Source organism: Stylophora pistillata, chromosome 14 (genome assembly GCF_964205215.1).
Source record: "Stylophora pistillata chromosome 14, jaStyPist1.2, whole genome shotgun sequence".
In the NCBI taxonomy this organism is placed as follows: Eukaryota; Metazoa; Cnidaria; class Anthozoa; order Scleractinia; family Pocilloporidae; genus Stylophora; species Stylophora pistillata.
In genome coordinates this window covers 12,907,355-12,927,392 of record NC_142532.1, presented here as the reverse complement: position 1 = coordinate 12,927,392, position 20,038 = coordinate 12,907,355, and the positions used below count along the sequence as shown (strand labels likewise).

At 39.8% G+C, this 20,038-nt stretch overlaps 2 protein-coding genes, 1 non-coding gene and 1 pseudogene across 3 annotated transcripts in view; 3 read left to right on the top strand and 1 right to left on the bottom strand.

Moving 5' to 3' along the window:
• On the top strand, nt 1-614 carry LOC111330662 (uncharacterized). The gene is made up of 2 exons (XM_022935563.2): nt 1-340; nt 424-614. Exons 1-2 carry the CDS (start codon nt 1-3, stop codon nt 612-614), a joined length of 531 nt encoding a protein of 176 aa, XP_022791298.2.
• A 370-nt stretch (nt 615-984) lies between these two features.
• LOC148716598 (uncharacterized) lies at nt 985-2,432 on the top strand. Its single transcript, XM_088746047.1, has one exon. It carries the CDS (start codon nt 1,387-1,389, stop codon nt 2,197-2,199), a length of 813 nt encoding a protein of 270 aa, XP_088602173.1. The 5' UTR covers nt 985-1,386; the 3' UTR covers nt 2,200-2,432.
• Nucleotides 2,433-5,545: 3,113 nt separating this feature from the next.
• LOC148716597 (uncharacterized) lies at nt 5,546-7,630 on the top strand (annotated as a pseudogene).
• Nucleotides 7,631-7,731: 101 nt separating this feature from the next.
• LOC111330653 (uncharacterized) overlaps nt 7,732-20,038 on the bottom strand; it is a 36,095-nt gene continuing 23,788 nt past the window's right edge. The window contains exons 3-6 of the transcript XR_015995332.1: nt 12,063-12,407; nt 9,557-11,605; nt 9,375-9,440; nt 7,732-8,555 (exon numbers count right to left, since the gene is read on the bottom strand). This is a non-coding gene — a transcript (uncharacterized LOC111330653). The remainder of the gene's footprint in view (nt 8,556-9,374; nt 9,441-9,556; nt 11,606-12,062; nt 12,408-20,038) is intronic.

Below are 20,038 nucleotides of genomic sequence, written 5' to 3'. Positions count from 1 at the left end.
ATGAATGCTGAAGTAATCAGCTGTATTGAAACGGAAAAACTTATCAAACCAAGCGTATACGTAAGGGAACTACAAGATCGTTTGTTACACGACGGAGTAGTTCATCTCCTGGACCTGCCGTCGAAGTCTGCCATATCAAGGTGTATCAGGGAGGATCTCTACATGACAAAAAAGAAAATACAGCAAATACCATTAGAATCACAAAGGAGTGGCAATATCCATCGTCGAAATGAATTCCTTGAAACAATATCCGACTTGGAACCAGGCTCAGTTCACTGTTTTGACAAGAGTAGTGTTGTGAAAACGACTTGTAACCGAAAATACGGAAATGCACCCAGAGGCGAGCCTGCATTCGAAATCCAACGGTACGCTTCAAAAGTGCTACATACACCATTAATCTGCTGCATTCTCCATTCGGCGTAGACTTTATGAATGTACTCGAAGGTCCGTCCAATGGCCTAGAGCTCCTGTTATTTTTCCAGGAAGCAGTTAATCTCATAAGAGCAGATGGATTGGCTGTGCTAGAGAGAGGCGATACAGTAATAATGGACAACTGTGGTTTCCACCATGGTCACTTCGTGGAGCCTATTCTTACTGCTTTGCTGGACAATTGAGGTGTACACTTGTTATTCCAACCCCCATATTCACCCGAGTTCAACACTTGCGAACTGTGTTTTCATGACATCAAAGAGTTCCTGCGACGAAATCAGCGCTTAGCAGAGGAAGAAACAGCCTATGCGATCTACGAGGCATGCCAAAACATAACACAGCAGAAATCCGTAAACTATTTTATACATTGTGGATACCTTTTCTAGACCTCTACATTCCAAAGGAAACACTCTGGTATTTCTAGTAGACTAACTCAATCTTCTGATTACGCGGTAAATAAAATTATAGCACGACTGAACAAATTGAATAAACAAATTCTTCTTTATTTACTGACCTGTATATTCCTGCAATATTAGATATCATCTGTGGAAGAGAATGAGAGGGCACATATACCACCTTTTCTCATACAAAATGGCAAAGTTGCAAAATGAGTTGTCGAGAAATTTGCTGGGTGAATCTCACACTTGAATGATTTTACAGCTGTCACAACAATGCTCCAGACAAAAAGTGATACCGAAACATAATCCCATAAATTGTCGCCTTGAAACAATGTTTTACGTGCCAAAATCTAGAAAATCTCACTGCTGTCTCAAGCTTCGGACACAGCGGTTTTGCCCCAAAATTTTTCCGAAGAAATTTAATCACTCGTGACTGAATGAATTTACGTGTGAAATCGCTGTGAAATGTGACAAAAAAGGGGGAGGAGTACTCATTTGTCAATCAAACGTCACAAATAGTTCGTGTTCAACTCAATTTACACGTGAGAAAACTGCGAAAATGGCAGGTCAAAACTGCCTTGGTGTTTTGGAGGTCTATACGTGGCTGTCGTCAATCTCACATGGATTAAACCTCGAAAGGTTAGCCCCAGAGTTTGAGAGGAGAGGCTTTCAGAGTATGCATTCGCTAAAATATATCGGGCAGAATGATCTGGAAGTCATAATAAATTCTCCAGACAAGTTGTTACTGGCAGAGAGAAGAATTCTCGAGAAAGAGCTAGAGGAGATAAAGAAGCCGTCTCTGCAGCCCAAGGAACTTTTTCCATCTCCTTACAATGGGTCTCTGCAAGTCGTTAGCCCCATTAACTCTCCTGTGCTCGTCAGCACGACCAGCTCAGGTCCGGCTTCGAGCTCATCCAACGTGCCTGGAAGTGGAACCATGTATCAACAAAGCGCGGCTAACGAAAGCAACGACCAATCAACAACCTATCTTGAGAAGAAAAGCGGCGAACTAACGGAAAATCTCTTCATAATACAAACACAGATCAAAAGTGCTACTGACCAGCTTGAAATTGTTCGTAATCAGTATGAACAAGCATCAAGCAAAGCTAACGGACGGAGAGCGGGAAAACTTTGTACCCGATGTCATCAGCTGGGCCACTACAGAGCTCGCTGTTCAAACCCGACTTGTATGGACATGAACAATTGTGGTGCGAGCGAGAAACACCCAGAAAGCAAAATTGAGATCACGGAATTACGAAAGCTTATCAAGGATTTGCAGAAGAAAGAAGCTAAAGCATCAGAAGAGCTTCAGTCATTCAAGCTTGCCAAGGAACGCTCAGTCAATAGCTTTTTTGCGGTTATGCATCCCTGACTGAGATGGCAAAACGAAGGCCGTTATGTCAACAGGTTTTCTTTAGATAAGGACTTGATACTCTGGAAGAAAATTTTCAACAATAAGATTCTAGTTGATACCTCGCAAGATTGGGAAATGCCGTTCCTTATTGAGCATTACAGGAGAGGTCTTCCGAGTGTAAACAGCTTGTGAATCGTTATGCATAACTGTTACCGTTACGTGGAACTAAATGGCGAATTCACATTGATTTGATCGAGGTTCTTGGAAAAATATACAGTTGCGTTGTACAACATGAAAGAAATAAATGTTTTTTGAATTTTTTTGTGCTGCTTACTCGTACTTTGTGAGAAATCTATTGTTTTATCCCTCAAATGCTATTGGTCAATTTGCGAAAAATTTTCCTGGGTGGCCTTGGTTGGAGTAGTCGCACCTTAAGAACAAAATCGCAAGAAAGTATCCTTGCTTTGAAAACTTTGATCATAACTCTAAAGTGTTATTCCTTTTTAATAACGCTGATCCGTCTATATGTATAGATATATATGTATATATGTATATATATGTATAGCTTTATTAACTTTCCCGAAAATAATATCCAAGAAGACCCTGCCAGATAGATCGTTTAGTTGTGCCACCCCTAGACTTTGGAATCTGCTTCCCACCACAATAAAATCTATTTCCAGTTTAGATATTTTTAAAATTAGACTTAAAACTTTTTTATTTAATAGGGCGTTTAATTAGTTACTATAGTTGTTATGATTAAATTGCATTATTGATGAATTATTTTATTTATTTATTTATTTATTTATGGAATTTTAGAAATGTAATTTTGAACTTCTATTTTATTTTTGATTTAATATTTATTGTAAGGCGCAGTTGAATATTTTTATAGAAACTGCGCGGTATAAATTTAAATTTAATAATAATAATAATAATAGACTCATTCCTGCTTTTATATTCCAAATAATGAATATCAGACAAGAAGTTCTGTTAAAGACGAAATGATTTTAATAATTATTGTTACTTAGATAATGTACTACTTATGGAAGTACCTAATAAAGTTGTTGTTGTTCTTGTTGTTATATGATCTAATGCACTATACCTAAGATCCTTACAAATCAAGGGGAAGAACAGGAGCAACTAGAAGTTGTTGTATGGTTCAAGGCTTGCGGCTGTTGTAGATCCTTGAGTTTTTGGTTGAACTTTTCTTTGAGCTTCTTAGCCGATGAGAAATCGATGTCTTTAGCCCTCGCATACGGCACTTCATTGACATAATTTTATGTCAGCAAAATCCATGAGCCTTTTACCTGAGTGCAAGTGAGCTTGGAGGGGGCCCCAAAACTCAGACTCATCGAAAATCCAAGAGTTAAACTCGACTCATGATCACTCCTGGTAATGCCGCGTATATTTTGATCTTTTGGGTCTTGATCCAACTGAAGCAGCAAAAACAAGGCCGCAAGTTGCACGTTTCGCAAAATCGTCCGATCGTTGAGTATTACACCTTTTGCTGATCATTTAGGCGAAAAAGATATTCATTTTCGCGAAGTGTAGAATCAATAAGGCGAATATACTTTCTATAACACCAAGAAGCACTTCATTAAACGCCACGGAACATTCAAAAACGCAATTTGCACGTTTATAAACAATCAATAGTGTCAATGAACAAACAAGAGCATCTATCGACAATCAAGGACGCCAAGTGTACATTTAAATGCGTGCAATTGACAATCAAAAACACCAAAAGAAAATCAATAACATCTTCGGACAATCATAAGTGAAAAAGGAACATTCAATAAGACAATTAGCATAGAGAGGCGCGATCAATGGCGTCAAGAGACAATTATTCATTGCAAAGTAACATTCCATCCCATGATTCCAACAATCGTTTGAATGATACTTATGTTCAATAGGAAGAAAAAAAGTATTTATTAGTGAGTTCACGACCAGTTGTCAAAAAATAACAAACAATGGCCAATAGGTAAGAAAGTACATGTACAATACGTGTACATATGTATGATGCACGATCCTTCGCAGTAGATAGCGCTGTTTATACAATAGCGAAAATCAGACCTTAAAAAATCAGGCCTGTACGGGATTCGAACCACTAACCTCTGTGATACTAGTGCAGCACTCTACCAATTGAGCTAACAAGCCAACTGGGAGCAGGCCGTTAAGTTGATTCGTAATAAACCCGTGATGATAAATCAGATACCATGAATATATGAAGCTCATATATTTTGAACTGCAGTATTAAATACGTATGATGCACGATCTTTCACAGTAGATAGTGCTATTTATGCAATAGCGAAAATCAGACCTGAAAAAAATCAGATTTTTGCTATTGCATAAATAGCGCTATCTACTGCGAAGGATCATGCATCATACGTATTTAATACCGCAGTTCAAAATACATGAACTTCATATATTCATTGTATACGTGTACATGTAGGTTATCATTTAAATTTGATGTTGGTCAATCTTTTCCTGAGACAGCTATAAAAGGAGGAATATCTTTGTACGTAACACTGTCCGCGAAAAACAGGTACATGTACAGTACAGTACAGTACTGTACTGTACCTGTACTGTACAAAAATTAAAGAATGGCATTATCAATGAAAATTGCCTTCTAACAATTGCGGAGATGAATCGCGAATTCATGACCGTACCGTAGCGAGAGATCTCGAAGGAATGTTATATCGAGTGAAATTGGCAAGACCTCTGCCAGCTGATAGAAACCGCCCTGATGTCCTACAAAAACGAGTAGAATATGGAAACTGGTTCATGGGTCATGCAGTCGTAAATCACACTGTATTTATAGATGAGTGTGGCTACAATATTTGGACCACACGAAGTTAAGGACGAGCTTTATGAGGAGAAAGGGCCTATCATGAAGTATGTGGTCAGTGAGGAAGAAATGTGACTGTAGCATTGGCAATTTCCCCCCTAATGGTCCAATGTTTCACTCAGCAATACTCGGAGGCATGAATGCACAAAGATTTGATGATTTTCCCACGCAGACAAGGCTAAATCTCGACCCCGATGAACACGTGATTTTTATTTATGATGGTGCGCCAGCCCACAGGAATCCTGCCATTCCCGGACCTAATTCAGAATTAAGAAAATTGCCACCTTACAGTCCCTTTCCAGAATGTTGTTGAACAAGATATTAGGGACTTTAAGATTCAGTACGGCGAGGCTCTGGTACGGCTGATGCAACCGAAAGAGACTGGGCCGACTACGCCGTCTCCCGCCAAACTCAAATTGATTAAGTTTTGTGCAGTACGGCAAAGTCGAACTCGATATAAACAATAAAACTCTGCTCAAAGTTTTTTTGTTGAACGTATGTTTGTATGTTTGTTTAGAAAAAATGGTCTCTTGGAAAGAATTGAGAGCTTATAATGCTCTATTATGACATGAATGTCCTTGATGACGCCAAATTTCTCTTACTATACGACCTTTACAACCCACAAAACGTGGACTTGCTGTGTGAGTTGTATCCACGTTTCGACCTCGAAAACCTGACCGAAGATGAATGTTTCTCTGAATTTCGGTTCAAGAAAGCTGACATCCCAAGACTTTCTCGGGCTTTACCGATTCCTGCTGTTATAAGTCGTCACCAAGGGACAATTTGTGAACTGAAGGATTGTGTATGCTTTTGAAGCAGTTGTGTTACCCTTGCCGATACAGTGACATGGTCCACTTGTTCACTAAGACCGTTCCTGTATTGTGCACGATAACTAATCAAGTTTTAGATTATATTTATCAAGTTCACAGTCATCGCATTCTGCAGTGGAATCATCAGCTACTAAGCCAAGCCAATCTTGAAAGATTTGCTGAAGTTGTTCACCGAAAAGGAAGCCCACTTAATAACTGTTTTGGTTTTGTTGATGGGACAGTTCGCCCTGTTTGTAGGCCCGGCACTCTTAACCAGAGGTTGCTTTACAATGGACACAAACGTGTCCATGGAATCAAATTTCAGTGTGTTGTTACCCCGAATGGAATGATTGCAAATATGTATGGCCCTGTTGGTAAGTTGCCTTTTCTTTAGAAAACTGAATATGGGGTCAGGGTGAGGACGCAACTGCCAAAGTGGTTTGTTTTTCTCTTTCATCGTAGGAAATTGTATGGAATAAGACTTCCTGGAAACATACAACTGCTTTTTCATGAGAAATTAAAACACCCTCTTATAAAAACATTTCACTCTCATAGCCAAGCTGACTATTTCCAGAGAAAAGCATGTTTCCTTTAATATTTTCAATATTTCATAATACATGAATAAGCAAATGAGTAGTTTGATTTTTCCCTGAATTGTCATAGTTTCAAGAAAAATGAACTATTCCTTTGAGACCCTCAATGCTTCAATGTTCTTTCAACAAAATGTTAAGACTTTGGTTTCACTTATCTGATTGAACTTTAACAGTGCCTCCATGAATTTTGTTGCAGAGGGCAGAAAGCATGATGCAGGTATGCTGGCTGATTCTGACCTATTGCATGACCTCAATCAGTATGCCTTCAGCCTGGCTGGACAACCACTTTGTATTTATGGGGATCCTGCCTACCCCATTCGTGTACACCTTCAATGTCCATTTAAAAATGGAGCTTTAACCCCACAGATGGAAGCTTACAATACTGCTATGAGTAGAGTGAGAACAAGTGTGGAGTGGCTGTTTGGAGACATAATAAGTTACTTCAAGTTTCTGGACTTTAAGAAGAACTTAAAGTTGGGACTGAGTAGTGTGGGGAAAATGTACATTGTTAGTGCTATTCTTAGAAATGGGCTAACATGTCTATATGGAAACACAACCTCAGATTTTTTCCTGTGTGATCCTCCTGACCTTGAAACTTATTTTGCATAAGACCCTTGAATTCATGGAAAACCTCAAAAGTACTTGAATTCAAGGTTATTTATGAAAGCAAAAGCCATATTTTTTGTGCACCCCACCTTGTTCTTCACATACTTAGACTTTCCAGATAGGTGTATCTTCAGAATTGCATATGCCATGACACTATTAACCTTAGCTCTCACAAGGACATAAGCAGAGCCACAAGATTCAAGTTCTCAACAAGGGTGAATCAGCCCGAAGGAAGCACAACCCTAAAATCAATAGTTTTTATATTACTTGCCCCTACATTAGTGCATTTCAGTTACAAAAGGAAAGTGTAAGCACAAGGAGAATGCAATGTCTTAAGTTTTTTGTGCTTGTGCCCAAGCCTGAGTCACAATTTAGAGATGTCAAAGTTGGGTATTATTGCAGTTGTGCTTGCTCAACTGGTGTGAACAAGCCCTTACTCCTTGTCCCCACGAAAAGAAAATTGAACTAGTAACACAACAATTTGCATGTCCTATAGGATAAGCATTTTTTTTCATTCAATTGTTTGCATAACACAGCCAGTTAACCTTTTTTTTAAAAAAAAGACAAATATAAAATAAAGGCACATTCTGATTACCTTCCATGCACATCCAAACTGAACCACCTTTCAAATACAGTCCTGTACCTGCCTCCAAAACACAACTTTGCTAATAACAATCATACATGGAGTACGTTATTTCACATCCCTTTTAATCTAACACCTCTTGCTATAAAACTCCAATGCAATGAAAGCGAACTGTTCTTAAAAAAATCCCAGACTCTTTTGAGTCACTCTTTTTGCAAGAGTTTTTCTGAGACAGAGATCAATGCCTGACTTTGCTGTGCCATTAACATCTGCATGTGTTGATTGTTGTTGTTGCTGTTGAGCTTGCTGTTGAGCTTGCTGTTGGGCCATTGCCTGCAAGACGGATTGCTGCTGAGTGAACATTGTTGTGAACTGAGCAGCGTTTGTCTCTTCTTCTTTTTTCCTTATCTTAAGCTCTTCCTCTCTTAAAGCCATGTCTGATTTGGCCTTCTCCTGCATAAACTGGAGAGCCTCATTACTGCTTCTCCTGGATTTTCTTTCCTTTGACTCTTGGCCAACTTCAGATTTTCGCTTCTTTGTTTGCCCCATCCGTTCCAAAGCTTGGTTTGTAATATCCTCTGCTGTGGCCTTCTCTTGACCTTTCTTTTCATTAGCTTTTGCAATACCATCTCTTTCTCTCTGTTATATCCTCAAGAAGTAAATCAAGCTCATCTTGTTCTGGTACAGAGATTCCAGATGCAGCCAATTCAGTCTTTTCATTTTCTTTGAATCTACCTTGAATAAGGTTAAATCTCTCCCTGACGGCCCGCTGAGATAAATTAGATTTAAATCTGACAGTTTGGCACCCTCCAAGATTCTTGGCAATTTCATCCCACAGTCGCCCTGCTTCGTTGGTTCCCTTTTTGTGTTTATAAACTTCTAGGGCAAGGACTTCTCGGCAAAGAAGGATATCATGCTCTCTTGTCCATTGCATTGACTTCCTAATAAGAATAATAGAATAGAAATCAAGTGCTCTTGTGAGTAGGAAAAAAGAACAGTAACCTGTGACACTGGAATTTCTGGAAAAATAAAGAATGTCATCATCTATCTGGGCATTAACCAGCACGACTTCTTTTCAAAATGAGGATTAAATTTTTAACCAAAGCTATTGGGTAAAACTGAAATAAGCATAAAGTTTTCCTCTGCTTAGATGCAAAAGTAGAATGTCTCTTCTAAGTTACAAGTGGAAATGCTGGGTTTGACATTGAGTCTGATACATTGTCAACAATTATGTGTACATCTGTTTTAGCTTTACGACTTTTTTTTTTCAGATCAGGAGAAAAACTTCCCTCACGACTTCAAAATATCCTAGAGTTTCCATTAGCTTATATATACTGGCGCCTAGATTTGCTAAAGAGTGCATATGTAATTTCAAAGCATCCCACCAGAAGGTGAAAAATTGGTTTACCTTATCTTAAGCCCTTAAAATAAAAAATGTTCTATGAATGCTAATGTGTTCTAACAAAGTTTTTGTCATTATTCAGGAGCAAATTTCAAGAGAGAGATACTGCCTATCATCATAAAGCTCTGAAAGAGGGGCAAACTCAACAACCAAGTCAAGTGATTTCACTCAGCTGTAAGCTTAAGCTTAAATCGACAGAAAATGAACAAAATGGAAAGGAAAACAGTTTTCTCTTTCAAACCAAGTCATCCTTTATTCCAGCAGTCACCCGTTCTACACTAAGTTGCATGGAACTTCGCTAAACGTCAGTGTTTTAGAGACTAGAAGTGAGCAAAAGTAAAAACAACTTTGAACTTACAATGCTTGCGATGTGTGCTTGTCTGACTTGTCCATCTTTCGGAACACTTCCAGCAAGTTTTTTTTGCTAAAAGAACGTCATAAAACCCATATTATTTTAAAATATAGTACAAATTAACGTTTTTATGCCCCCTTTCCATTCTAACGATAAGAGATCCGATAAAAATACAATAGTTTACTCACGTAGTGAACACTCCGTCAACTCGCCATGTTTCCCGCATCAGACAGCCGTGCTACGGCGGGAAACCTTGCTCGAACTGTAAGTAGTGACGTCACTGGAAGTAATCTTTCACACTTTTGCCGTACCAGAGCCTCGCCGTAGTGGATCTTAAAGTCCCTATTAGTGCCTTCAAAGCTGCAATAAAGGCGGATATATGTCGTCCTGAAATTTAAATACAGATGAACGGCTGCGCTGAAGCCAGACGTCAAGGACTTGCCTTGGGAAATTAACGCATGCAGTTGTTACTTCAAGCACTACAGAGGAATATTGGTACCATCACTGTCGCCAAATGTGGACAGTGGTTCAGGTTTATGCAGACGTACTTACCAAGATGCATCAACAACGAAGCAATCGAAGGATAATAGCCTTAAACTAAGAAACATTTTTGAAATTTTGTTTCCCTTTATTGTTTGTAATTATTACACATTTGTTTAACGATTCGCTGGATTGAATGTAACTTTTCAATAGATGATTGTCTCTTGACGCCATCGATTGTGCCTCTCTATGCTAATTGACTTCTTGAATGTCTCTTTTTCACTTACGATTGTCACAAGATGTTAATGATTTTCTTTTGGTGTTACTGATTGTCAATTGCGCGTTTTGAAATGTCAACTTGGCATCCTTGATTGTCGATAGATGCTCTTGTTTGTTCGTTGAAACTATTGATTGTTTATAAACATGCAAATTTCGCTCTTGAATGTTCTGTGGCGTTAATGAAGTGCTTCTTGGTGTAGAATCTATACTCGCCTTATTGATTCTACACTTCGCGAAAATGAATATCTTTTTCGCCTACATGATCAGCAAAAGATGTAAAACATTTTAGAGTGACACAAGACTTCATTTAGCTTAGATTTCCTCCGTTTTAACCCATTATTCTTGAGCTTTTCATTCACAGTTAACTGGATCAAATGCGCTCGCTCCATCACTAAAGTATTAAAATGTGGCGTGCTTTTGACGAGCCGAAAGGGACGTTTGTTACTTTTTTGTACTTCATCGCACAGATCCTTGTTGTCGCTCTGTTAAAATACGTAAATATTTCACGATAATAATGGATACAAACAGAGACTCAGCCCACCAGTCCCAAAACGAAGACAATTTTGCGACCCTTGGGCTAGAGTTCTTAAGTGAGGCAGAAAGAGAAAAACAACGGGAAAGAAGACTTGGCATCAGCGTCGTCACGATTTGCTTCACTGAAGAATCACTCTTGATATTGTTCTCCGTCTTTCACGTCGGATTTGTTGCATTATTCCACCGGTTATGTTATAAAATGATATGTTCATGCTTTATGCTATGCAGTATTGAATTATGGAGCACTTTGAGGGGTCTGAGTTTTCGTGACACCCAGCGAGCTTGCCATGAATTCGAGTAGTTGCCTGTATATAAAATAAAACACTTGCGATATGTGAGCATGACTCAGCCAGTCCAGCTTTGCATCCCAAACAATGGGCTGACAAAATAGACCCATAGTTTTCGGAAATGACCCAAATGCTCACTAAAGGATCATTCATAAGCTGTGAATGCCAAACTCGTGCTCTCACAACATACTTGCCAGCGATTACTTTGCCTACAACTGAGGTTACAAATCCCGACACCATTTGATTAAACGCCTCCAGACTCTTGAATGCCTTGAACTGCTTCTTGGTGTAGAAGCTGGTCTCAAGAACGAGGTAGCTCAGCAAGTCCAACACTTCCACAGGAGGCAAGCATTTTGGACTGAACTTCTCCGCTGGTATACTTGCGGGGTCAACCCCAATGACCAAGATCTTTTGCAAACATCTTTCCTTTATCCAACTCTCTAAGATTTCGATCGGCATACTCAGAGAGCACTGGGATGCCTTAAGATGAATGCCAGGTACTTTTATCGCTTTTTTCTTTCTGGATATTCATGTAGTTCGCAAAATAATACGGCGATAAGAGAGACGACTATAGAAATCAACTAATTATTCATAAATTTGACACCCGAGGGACACCAACATGGCAGACACTAACTTCTGCAAAGCTTGTGACGTCACCTGAAACCAAGAATAGGTTTGTGATAGCCTATTTTTGTCATATTTTTCAAAGGAAATGGCTATAGCATGCCCTATCAGCAGAAAAAAGAAATAAAACAGCTTATTTTATCACTATTTTACTGATGTAGAAAATAAAATATGATTAAAATATTCTGTTTAGCTTGTTATTATTCCGCTCCTTTTGAGAAAATACAAATAAAATACACCACCTTGTTCAATCTTGCCTTAAAATACATTTTAAATAGTGGCTCTATTTTCCCTTTCAGGTAAAATAGGAATAAAATACAAGTCTGATAAAATAAAATAGTATAAAAATAGATGTGAGCATTAAAATAGACAAGAAATAGACTTAAGATAGGATTGTTTTCATAAGGGTATTTATATTTTCTTGGGCTAATTTCTACTTCTTTGTTATGGGTTACATCTTGTAAATTACAATCTAACGAAGAAGACTCACCTTTTGAATCGATAATGGCAGTCTAACTCAACATCGTTTGAAATACTGCAATAATACAGCCTCCTGTAGCATTTTCTTTTCTTGCCAAGTTCGCCATCTTTCTTTAGGATGTATTGAAACCAATCAGCATGTTCATATGAATGGGCCAATCAGCAAGGGTGTTAGTTCAGCGACGTTGGTCAGGGTCTTCTCCCGGAGGTATTCTGTAACCCAGATTCTGCCTTGTCATCATACGCACTACGAAGTCACGTGAGAAAGCACCAGCCCCTCAAGTGGTTAGTGCACTTCCCGCCTTTGCTTGAGTCCGTCAGCTCAAAACAACCAGAAGAAATATCTGGAAAGGCGCTGTGTAAGAAAAGTTAAATTGAGAAATTTCAGTAGTCCAGTACCTTGGTGAAGCAGCTCTATGATTGGTCAAAACAGTTTAATGTGTAGCAAGTGTAGCAGAGCTTAGTATTAGTTGGAAGACAATATAGATCTTTCATCATAGAGTTTGCATGCAATCTCACGCACTCTCTTTGTACCCAAATGATATGTACGTTAAACAGATTCATCCAACTTGTAAAAACTGTCAGCAAAGAAATAGGTGATGCTTAACTTTATTATTTTGTGATTAAATATTAATTAGAAATTGACATTTGTAGCGCAAACAAGTTAGATTTTGTGACATTAGATTTCACAATAGCTAACAGATTAGGCTAAGATCGTTGATCTTTGAGTTATGTTTATCGTAGTCTTACGAACATTGAATATGTGAGACTTACATCGCAGTAGATCGTTGCATTGCATTAAATCTTGTTGTTACATCGGAAGTTCATTTATTTTTGTTTTAGTTCAGTTACGTCTGGAAAAGAAAAGTGGACTGCTAGGGGTACTTACGGAGCCTGCAAAGGCCCATCATCAAACAAAATTATTTGACGAGTTATGTGACGAGTCAAGTGACGAGTGTTACGTATATGGCTTGATTGACCATATTTAGATAGCAATGTACTCTTACATGAAGTAGAGATCAGCAATAAAAGTGTGTCTTAGAAAAATGGAAAAGCTTGGAGAGGTTCCTTGTCGAAACATGGTGTCAGGAGTGGTTATTTTTTAAAAAACTTCTAGCTAGCTGCATTGCTGAAGTTTTTCCTTGTTCGGCGTCTAGTCGGTTCAAGAAACTCTGGGAGCGGCGCGGAGCAAAATCACTGCAGTGAATGTCACTTACGGCGAATTCCTTCATCGACCACGTGCGTGGAAAGCGAAACGATGTCGTCTAGCGAGCAAGCTACACCACCGCCAGCTCCACAAGCTCCCCTACCGCCACAGATAAGCACTTTTCCTACAAACTTCCCTGTCCCAGCAGCTATGGTTTGTCGTGGAGATATCCCGAATAACTGGGAATTTTTCAAGCAACAATGGCAAGATTACGAAATAGCGACAGGATTAGACCAAAAGAGCCAACCAATACGGTTAGCAACGTTCCGTTCAGTTATAGGAAAAGAGTGTCTCCAGATTTTTCGGAATCTTAATTTTGGCTCTGGTGAAGTTACTATCTCGTCAGCACTCAAAGCATTAGAAGAGTATTTTCTCCCCAAGAGAAACGTAGTCTACGAAAGGTATGTGTTTAATTCGTGTTGTCAAATACCCGACGAAACTGTTGATTGCTTTATCAATCGATTGAGGAAATTGGCATCATCTTGTCAGTTTGGAGCTCTTACGGAAGAGATGATCCGAGATAGGTTAGTCATCGGCATTCAAGATAAGACTACGAAAGCTAGACTACTCAGAGAGAGAGATCTTTCCTTGGATAAAGCTCTCGACATGTGCAGATCAAACGAAGTAACGAAGAATCAGTTAAAAGCAATACAAAATGTCGACAAGAAAGATAATGACGAACTGAATTTCGTTCGTGCCAAGCATAAACCAGCACAAGGCAAGAAACCTCCATACCAAAAGAAGCCTTCAACACAAAAGAAATCTACAAGAAAATTTTGGAAATGCAAATATTGTGGTCAGCAAAAGAAGCATGCTAAACCGACTGAGTGTCCTGCACATGGGCAACAATGTCGAATTTGTAAGAAAATGAATCATTTCGCTCTCATGTGTCAGTCGAACAAAGAGAGAGTTCATGTTGCCAAGGAAGCAGAAGGTTATGAGTCAGAAGAATTGTTGTTACAGCTAGAAGAGATAACAGCAGTTAGTGGTTATGGTAAACAGCTGACATCTAACATTACTTTTATAGCAGATCAAAAGTACAAAGAGCAGCTTGTATGTCAATTGGACACTGGAGCAACTTGTAACGTGATCAGTCACAGAAGCCTGGTTCAACTACTCCAGAATGGTGATCCTCCTCTACGTAAGTCTAACTCACAGCTGAAGCTATTCGATGGTAGTTTGATGTCTCCCATGGGCGAGATTACACTCACAGCAGAGAGAAAAGGCAACCGCAGAGACCTAAGATTCCAAGTTGTTAACAGTACTAACAAACCTCTATTATCAGCTGAGACCTGTGAACAACTGGAGCTTCTCAAGTTTGAAGTGGATCTAGAGGAATCTATACATGTTGTTAAGAACAGTCTCCTGACCAGAGATCGGATTTTGAGAGATTACAGAGATGTGTTTGAAGGGTTGGGCCATATTGGAGATACCAAGATCGTCACGGACCCCAATATGAAGCCAGTGCAACACTCGCCACGTCGAGTACCAGTTGCCTTACGTGAAAGAGTCAAGTCCAAACTTGATGACCTGGAGAAGAAAGGAATCGTGGAGAAAGTCACCGCACCCACTGAGTGGATCAGTAGCATGGTTGTAGTAACCACACCAAACAAGATCAGAATTTGCCTGGATCCTAAAGATCTTAACAAGGCAGCCATCCGTCCCAAATTTCAAATGCCCACCTTGGATGAATTGCTACCGAAACTCAGCAAAGCAAAAGTATTCAGCACCATGGACGCTAAAGATGGTTTCTATCAGGTTGGATTGGATACAAGCAGTAGCCTCAAGACCACATTCTGGACTCCTTTTGGGCGTTACAAGTATTTGAGACTCCCCTTTGGCATCAACCTAGCTCCTGAAGAATTTGAGTCCAAGCTACACGAGAAACTTGATGGTTTACCGGGAGTAGAGGTAATCAGAGATGACATATTAGTGATGGGCTATGGAGAGAACGACGAAGAAGCCAACCGGAATCATGATGAAAACTTACTTGGTCTGTTAGACCGTGCTCGTAAAGCAAATCTTCGTCTAAACAGCAGCAAGATGAACCTCAGGAAGTCCGAAGTTAAATTCATGGGACACTTGATCACCAAGAATGGGTTGAAGCCAGACCCAGACAAAATAAAAGCCGTGGAGGAGATGCCGAAGCCTCAATCAAAGAAAGAACTGTTAAGTCTCCTAGGATTTGTCAATTACTTATCGAAGTTCCTACCTAGGCTATCAGAAGTTGCACAACCACTGAGAGATTTAACTGCGAAGGAAGCTAAGTTTATTTGGTCAGAACAACACGAGGAAGCATTCAAAGAAGTAAGAAAACTCGTGGTCAAACACCCTGTGCTCAAGTACTACGATTTGGCAGAAGAAGTCACCATACAATGTGATGCTAGTGACTATGGGTTAGGAGCAGCATTGTTACAAGGTGGCCAACCAGTCACATTTGCTTCAAGATCTCTGTCACGGACCGAGAGCAATATGCACAAATTGAAAAAGAGTGCCTGGCAATTGTCTTCTCATGTGAAAGATTCAGTCAGTACCTTGCTGGTCGCGAGAAAGTAAAAGTGGAATCAGATCACAAGCCCTTGCAGAGTATTTTTCAGAAGTCCATACACTCAGCTCCATGTCGGTTGCAGAGGATGATGTTACGGTTGCAACGCTTCAATCTAGAAGTTAAATACAAGCCAGGCGCACAGATGTACGTCGCTGATCATTTGTCAAGAGCCTCACTTGCCGATAGTACGTCCAAGTCAGACAACTTTCAAGTTTTTGCCATAGAACTTGAAACACTTACCCCCTTGGACTCCATCAAAGTAGCTCCAGAAAGGCTAACTCATCTCCAGAAATGTACAGCGCAAGATCTTGTTCTCGAAACCCTGAAAACCACGGTTTTAACTGGATGGCCAGAGAGAAGAGAACAATGCCCAGTACAAATTCGCGATTACTGGAATTTTAGAGAAGAGATTTCGCTACACAATGGAATTCTGTTTAAGAGTCAGAGAGTGATAGTTCCAAAAGCTATGAGACCGGAGATGCTTTCAAGAATACACTCAAGTCATCAAGGAATTGCAGCATGCCTGAGGAAGGCTAAAGACATTGTGTTCTGGCCTGGCATGAATTCAGAAATCAAAGCCGTCGTTGAGAGATGCCCAGTTTGCGCCGATTTTCAAGCAAAAAATGTTAAGCAGCCAATGCAATCTCATAAAATTCCTGACAGGCCATGGAGCAAAGTTGGTACAGATCTGTTTTCATTAAGCGGAAAGAATTACGTCACAATCGTTGATTACTTCTCAAATTTTGTTGAAGTTGACGAACTTGAGGACACGACCTCACAGGCAGTCATACAAGTCCTTAAACAGCAATTCAGTAGACATGGAATCCCGGACACTGTTGTTTCAGACAACGGATCACAGTTTAGCAGTCACGAATTTCACGAGTTCTCACTCAGCTGGGAATTTAACCATGTAACGTCATCGCCACATTATGCAAAGGCTAACGGGAAAGCGGAATCCTCAGTCAAGGCGGTCAAACAGCTATTCAAGAAAGCTGGACGTGATGGAAAAGACCCTTGGTTAGCTTTATTAGACTACAGGAACACCCCCACAGAAGGTCTAGGCAACAGCCCTGCTCAAAGGCTTATGTCTAGAAGGACACGAACTCGGTTACCTACAGCAGCAAGTCTTCTTCGTCCTGAAGTAATTCCAGACTCTACAGAGCAGTTAGAGTGGAAAAGGCGAAAAGCGAAGCTTTACCATGACCGTAGCGCAAAACAGTTGCCAGAATTAGAGATTGGACAAGAAGTCCGAATCGCACCTTTACAGAAGAATCAAACATGGAAGCAAGCTACATGCATAGAGAAACTCTCGGATAGGTCTTACTTGGTCAAATCAGGCGATCAGACCCTCAGAAGAAATAGGCAGTTCCTGAGACCTGCAGAAGTACCTATAGCTCAAGAAAAGCAACACAACAAGGATGGTACAACAGAACCTAGTGGCAATCACAAGGAAGTACCAACAGCACTGACAAGGTTTGCAACACCTTTGAGTCCTAAGCCGGTGAACTCAACACCCCCCGAGTCCTGCAGAACAATTATCCAGCACCAGCAGTACATTACCAGCCACACAGAAGACAAGAACTCCGAGCATTCGTTTGCCGTCCAGATTTAAAGACTTTGATATGAAACATTAGTAGAGGCATAATGATTCAAAGACTCAAAGACTTAAACGCGCATTTCAGTATAATACAACAAGTTCCGTTCAGGGCTTAAGTTCCGTTTAGTTTAGGGTTTTGTTTTGAGTTACAAAAAGTCAGTCTGATTTTCTTTGTTTATTAGCTAAGTCTGTTACAGTTGTTTTTTTTGTTCCTTTCAAAGAAAGGGAGATGTTACGTATATGGCTTGATTGACCATATTTAGATAGCAATGTACTCTTACATGAAGTAGAGATCAGCAATAAAAGTGTGTCTTAGAAAAATGGAAAAGCTTGGAGAGGTTCCTTGTCGAAACAACAAGTCACTTGCCAAGTTACTTGATGAGTTATTTGACAAGTTATGTGACGAGTTATTTGACGAGTTGTTGTAAAGCAAGAGCCTGGGTTATGTTTGTGTAGACGGGGCAAATAAGGCAGCGCATTTGGCCTTGAACTTTCGTGATGAATTAATTGAGCAATACTTTAAAATTGGATACAACCACGCAGAAATACTATCATGTCCTCTATTACTGCATGACGAGGAACTCGGTTTTCAACAGTTGAAAAGAATACTAGCCAATAGAGGCCTTAAAACACCGCAAAACATTTCCGACCTGAGAACTGTTATTGTCAATATTGAAAAAGAGCAACGAGGAAGGGGAAGTGATATTGGATATAGATCTGTTTCGCAAAGATTGGTCACAGATCGCAGCCTTGCGGTTTCAAAAGAGACTGTACGGCACGCTCTCAGGTACATAGATCCTGATGGTGTTGATAGGCGGTTGAGGCATCGACTTCAAAGGCGTCAGTATAAGTGAAGAGGGCCAAATTTTCTTTGGCACATTGACGGGTATGATAAACTAAAGCCTTTTGGTTTTTCCATCCATGGATGTATAGATGGCTATAGTAGGCAAATAATGTGGCTCGAGGTTGGGATGTCTAACAATGACCCTACAGTTGTTGCACGTTATTTTGTCAAATGTATTATTGAGATGGGGGGCACTGCCCGTATTTTACGAGCGGACTGTGGTACAGAAAACAGCCATGTTGCTGCAATTAAACATTTCTTTTGAAACAATTCAGATGACTCATTTCGGGCAGTGAAGAGTTTTCTTTATGGCCAGTCTGTATCCAATCAAAGGATAGAGGCTTCGTGGTCCCAGCTGCGAAGGGGTTGTACTGATTGGTGGATACAGCATTCCAAAGAGCTTCAAGAAAGTGGCTGTTATTGTGATTCTAACGTGGTACATGTGGAATGTTTGAGGTTTTGCTACATGGACATATTAAGGGATGAACTGTACAGAGCTGCAAGGCTTTGGAACAATCATAGAATTAGACCATCAGTTAACCAAAAGTCGCCTGGAGGACATCCAGATCTTCTATTTTCACTTCCAGAGATATCAGGTACAAGGGAGTTTATGATTCAAGTGGACAAGGTTGTCATCATTGTTAGTCAGCAACTTGTGTGAGACAGTAATAGCGAGAAACTACTTAACTGCACACCAGAATTTTCAGATCTTGCCAACATCATCATGCATGAAAAGCACTGGCTCATGCCAAACTCACCTGATGAAGCAAAGAATTTGTACAGTGCTTTGATTGACCACATTGAAAAGCTCTAAACATTCGTTTTGAGTGTATATCATTCCCTAGGGTTTCCCATCACCAGTCAGCGTGCTTTCAAACGCCAAGAGCCTCGTTTCGATATTTTGATAGGACAACTATATAGCATGTATCAAAAGTGGTTTATTCCCAGTTTCTCTGACAGAATGTGAACCGTGACAACAACAACAATTTCAATATACTTTAAACAATGTAGTATGGCTGTTTACCTGAAAATAAATCGGCCCTTAAGCAACACCTTATGTTATGTTTTGAATAATAAACACTAATTATTAGCTACAGGCTAGCATGGCAGATGCTTCATTGACTTTTCACACACACAAGTAATCAGTTCGTATATTTTTCTGTAAAATGTCCATACACTATTGCTGTTAAGCAGGCTTTAAACACCAAAACCTCGATAACATTCTCTCGCAGACAAGTCAATAACCAGTTTTTAAAAAGCACTGCTAGTGAAAAAATTGTAAAGGTTTTAGTATATTCCTGTGCTTGGCTGAGCAGATTGTGATCTATATTTGTTAGTGAGATTTTGTAATATAGCAATCTTCCCATTATCTGACCATACAGTAGTACCCGTAGATAGTGACTCATGCACTGGATAAAGTTATCCAGCCTTTCATTACTTGGGACAGATCTTGCATATCTTGGAACTTTCTTTGAACAGAGTTTTTGAGGCAGACTACATTAGCAACTGTTAAGACAATGTTAAAGGTCCAACCCTCCTTTTCTGTCATGATATGTAAACGCTGGGGTCCCACAAGGGACTAAATTGGGTCCGATACTATTTTTAGTTATGGTGAATGAGCTTACTCCAACCACTTCATTCTGGAAGTGCGTTGATGACCTAACCATTGCTGAAGTTCTACCTCAAGAAGGTTCATCAACTATCCAAACCACCCGTGATGATATATCCACCTGGTGTTCTTCAAATTACATGAAATTGAACCCAAAAAAGTGCAAAGAACTCAGAATATG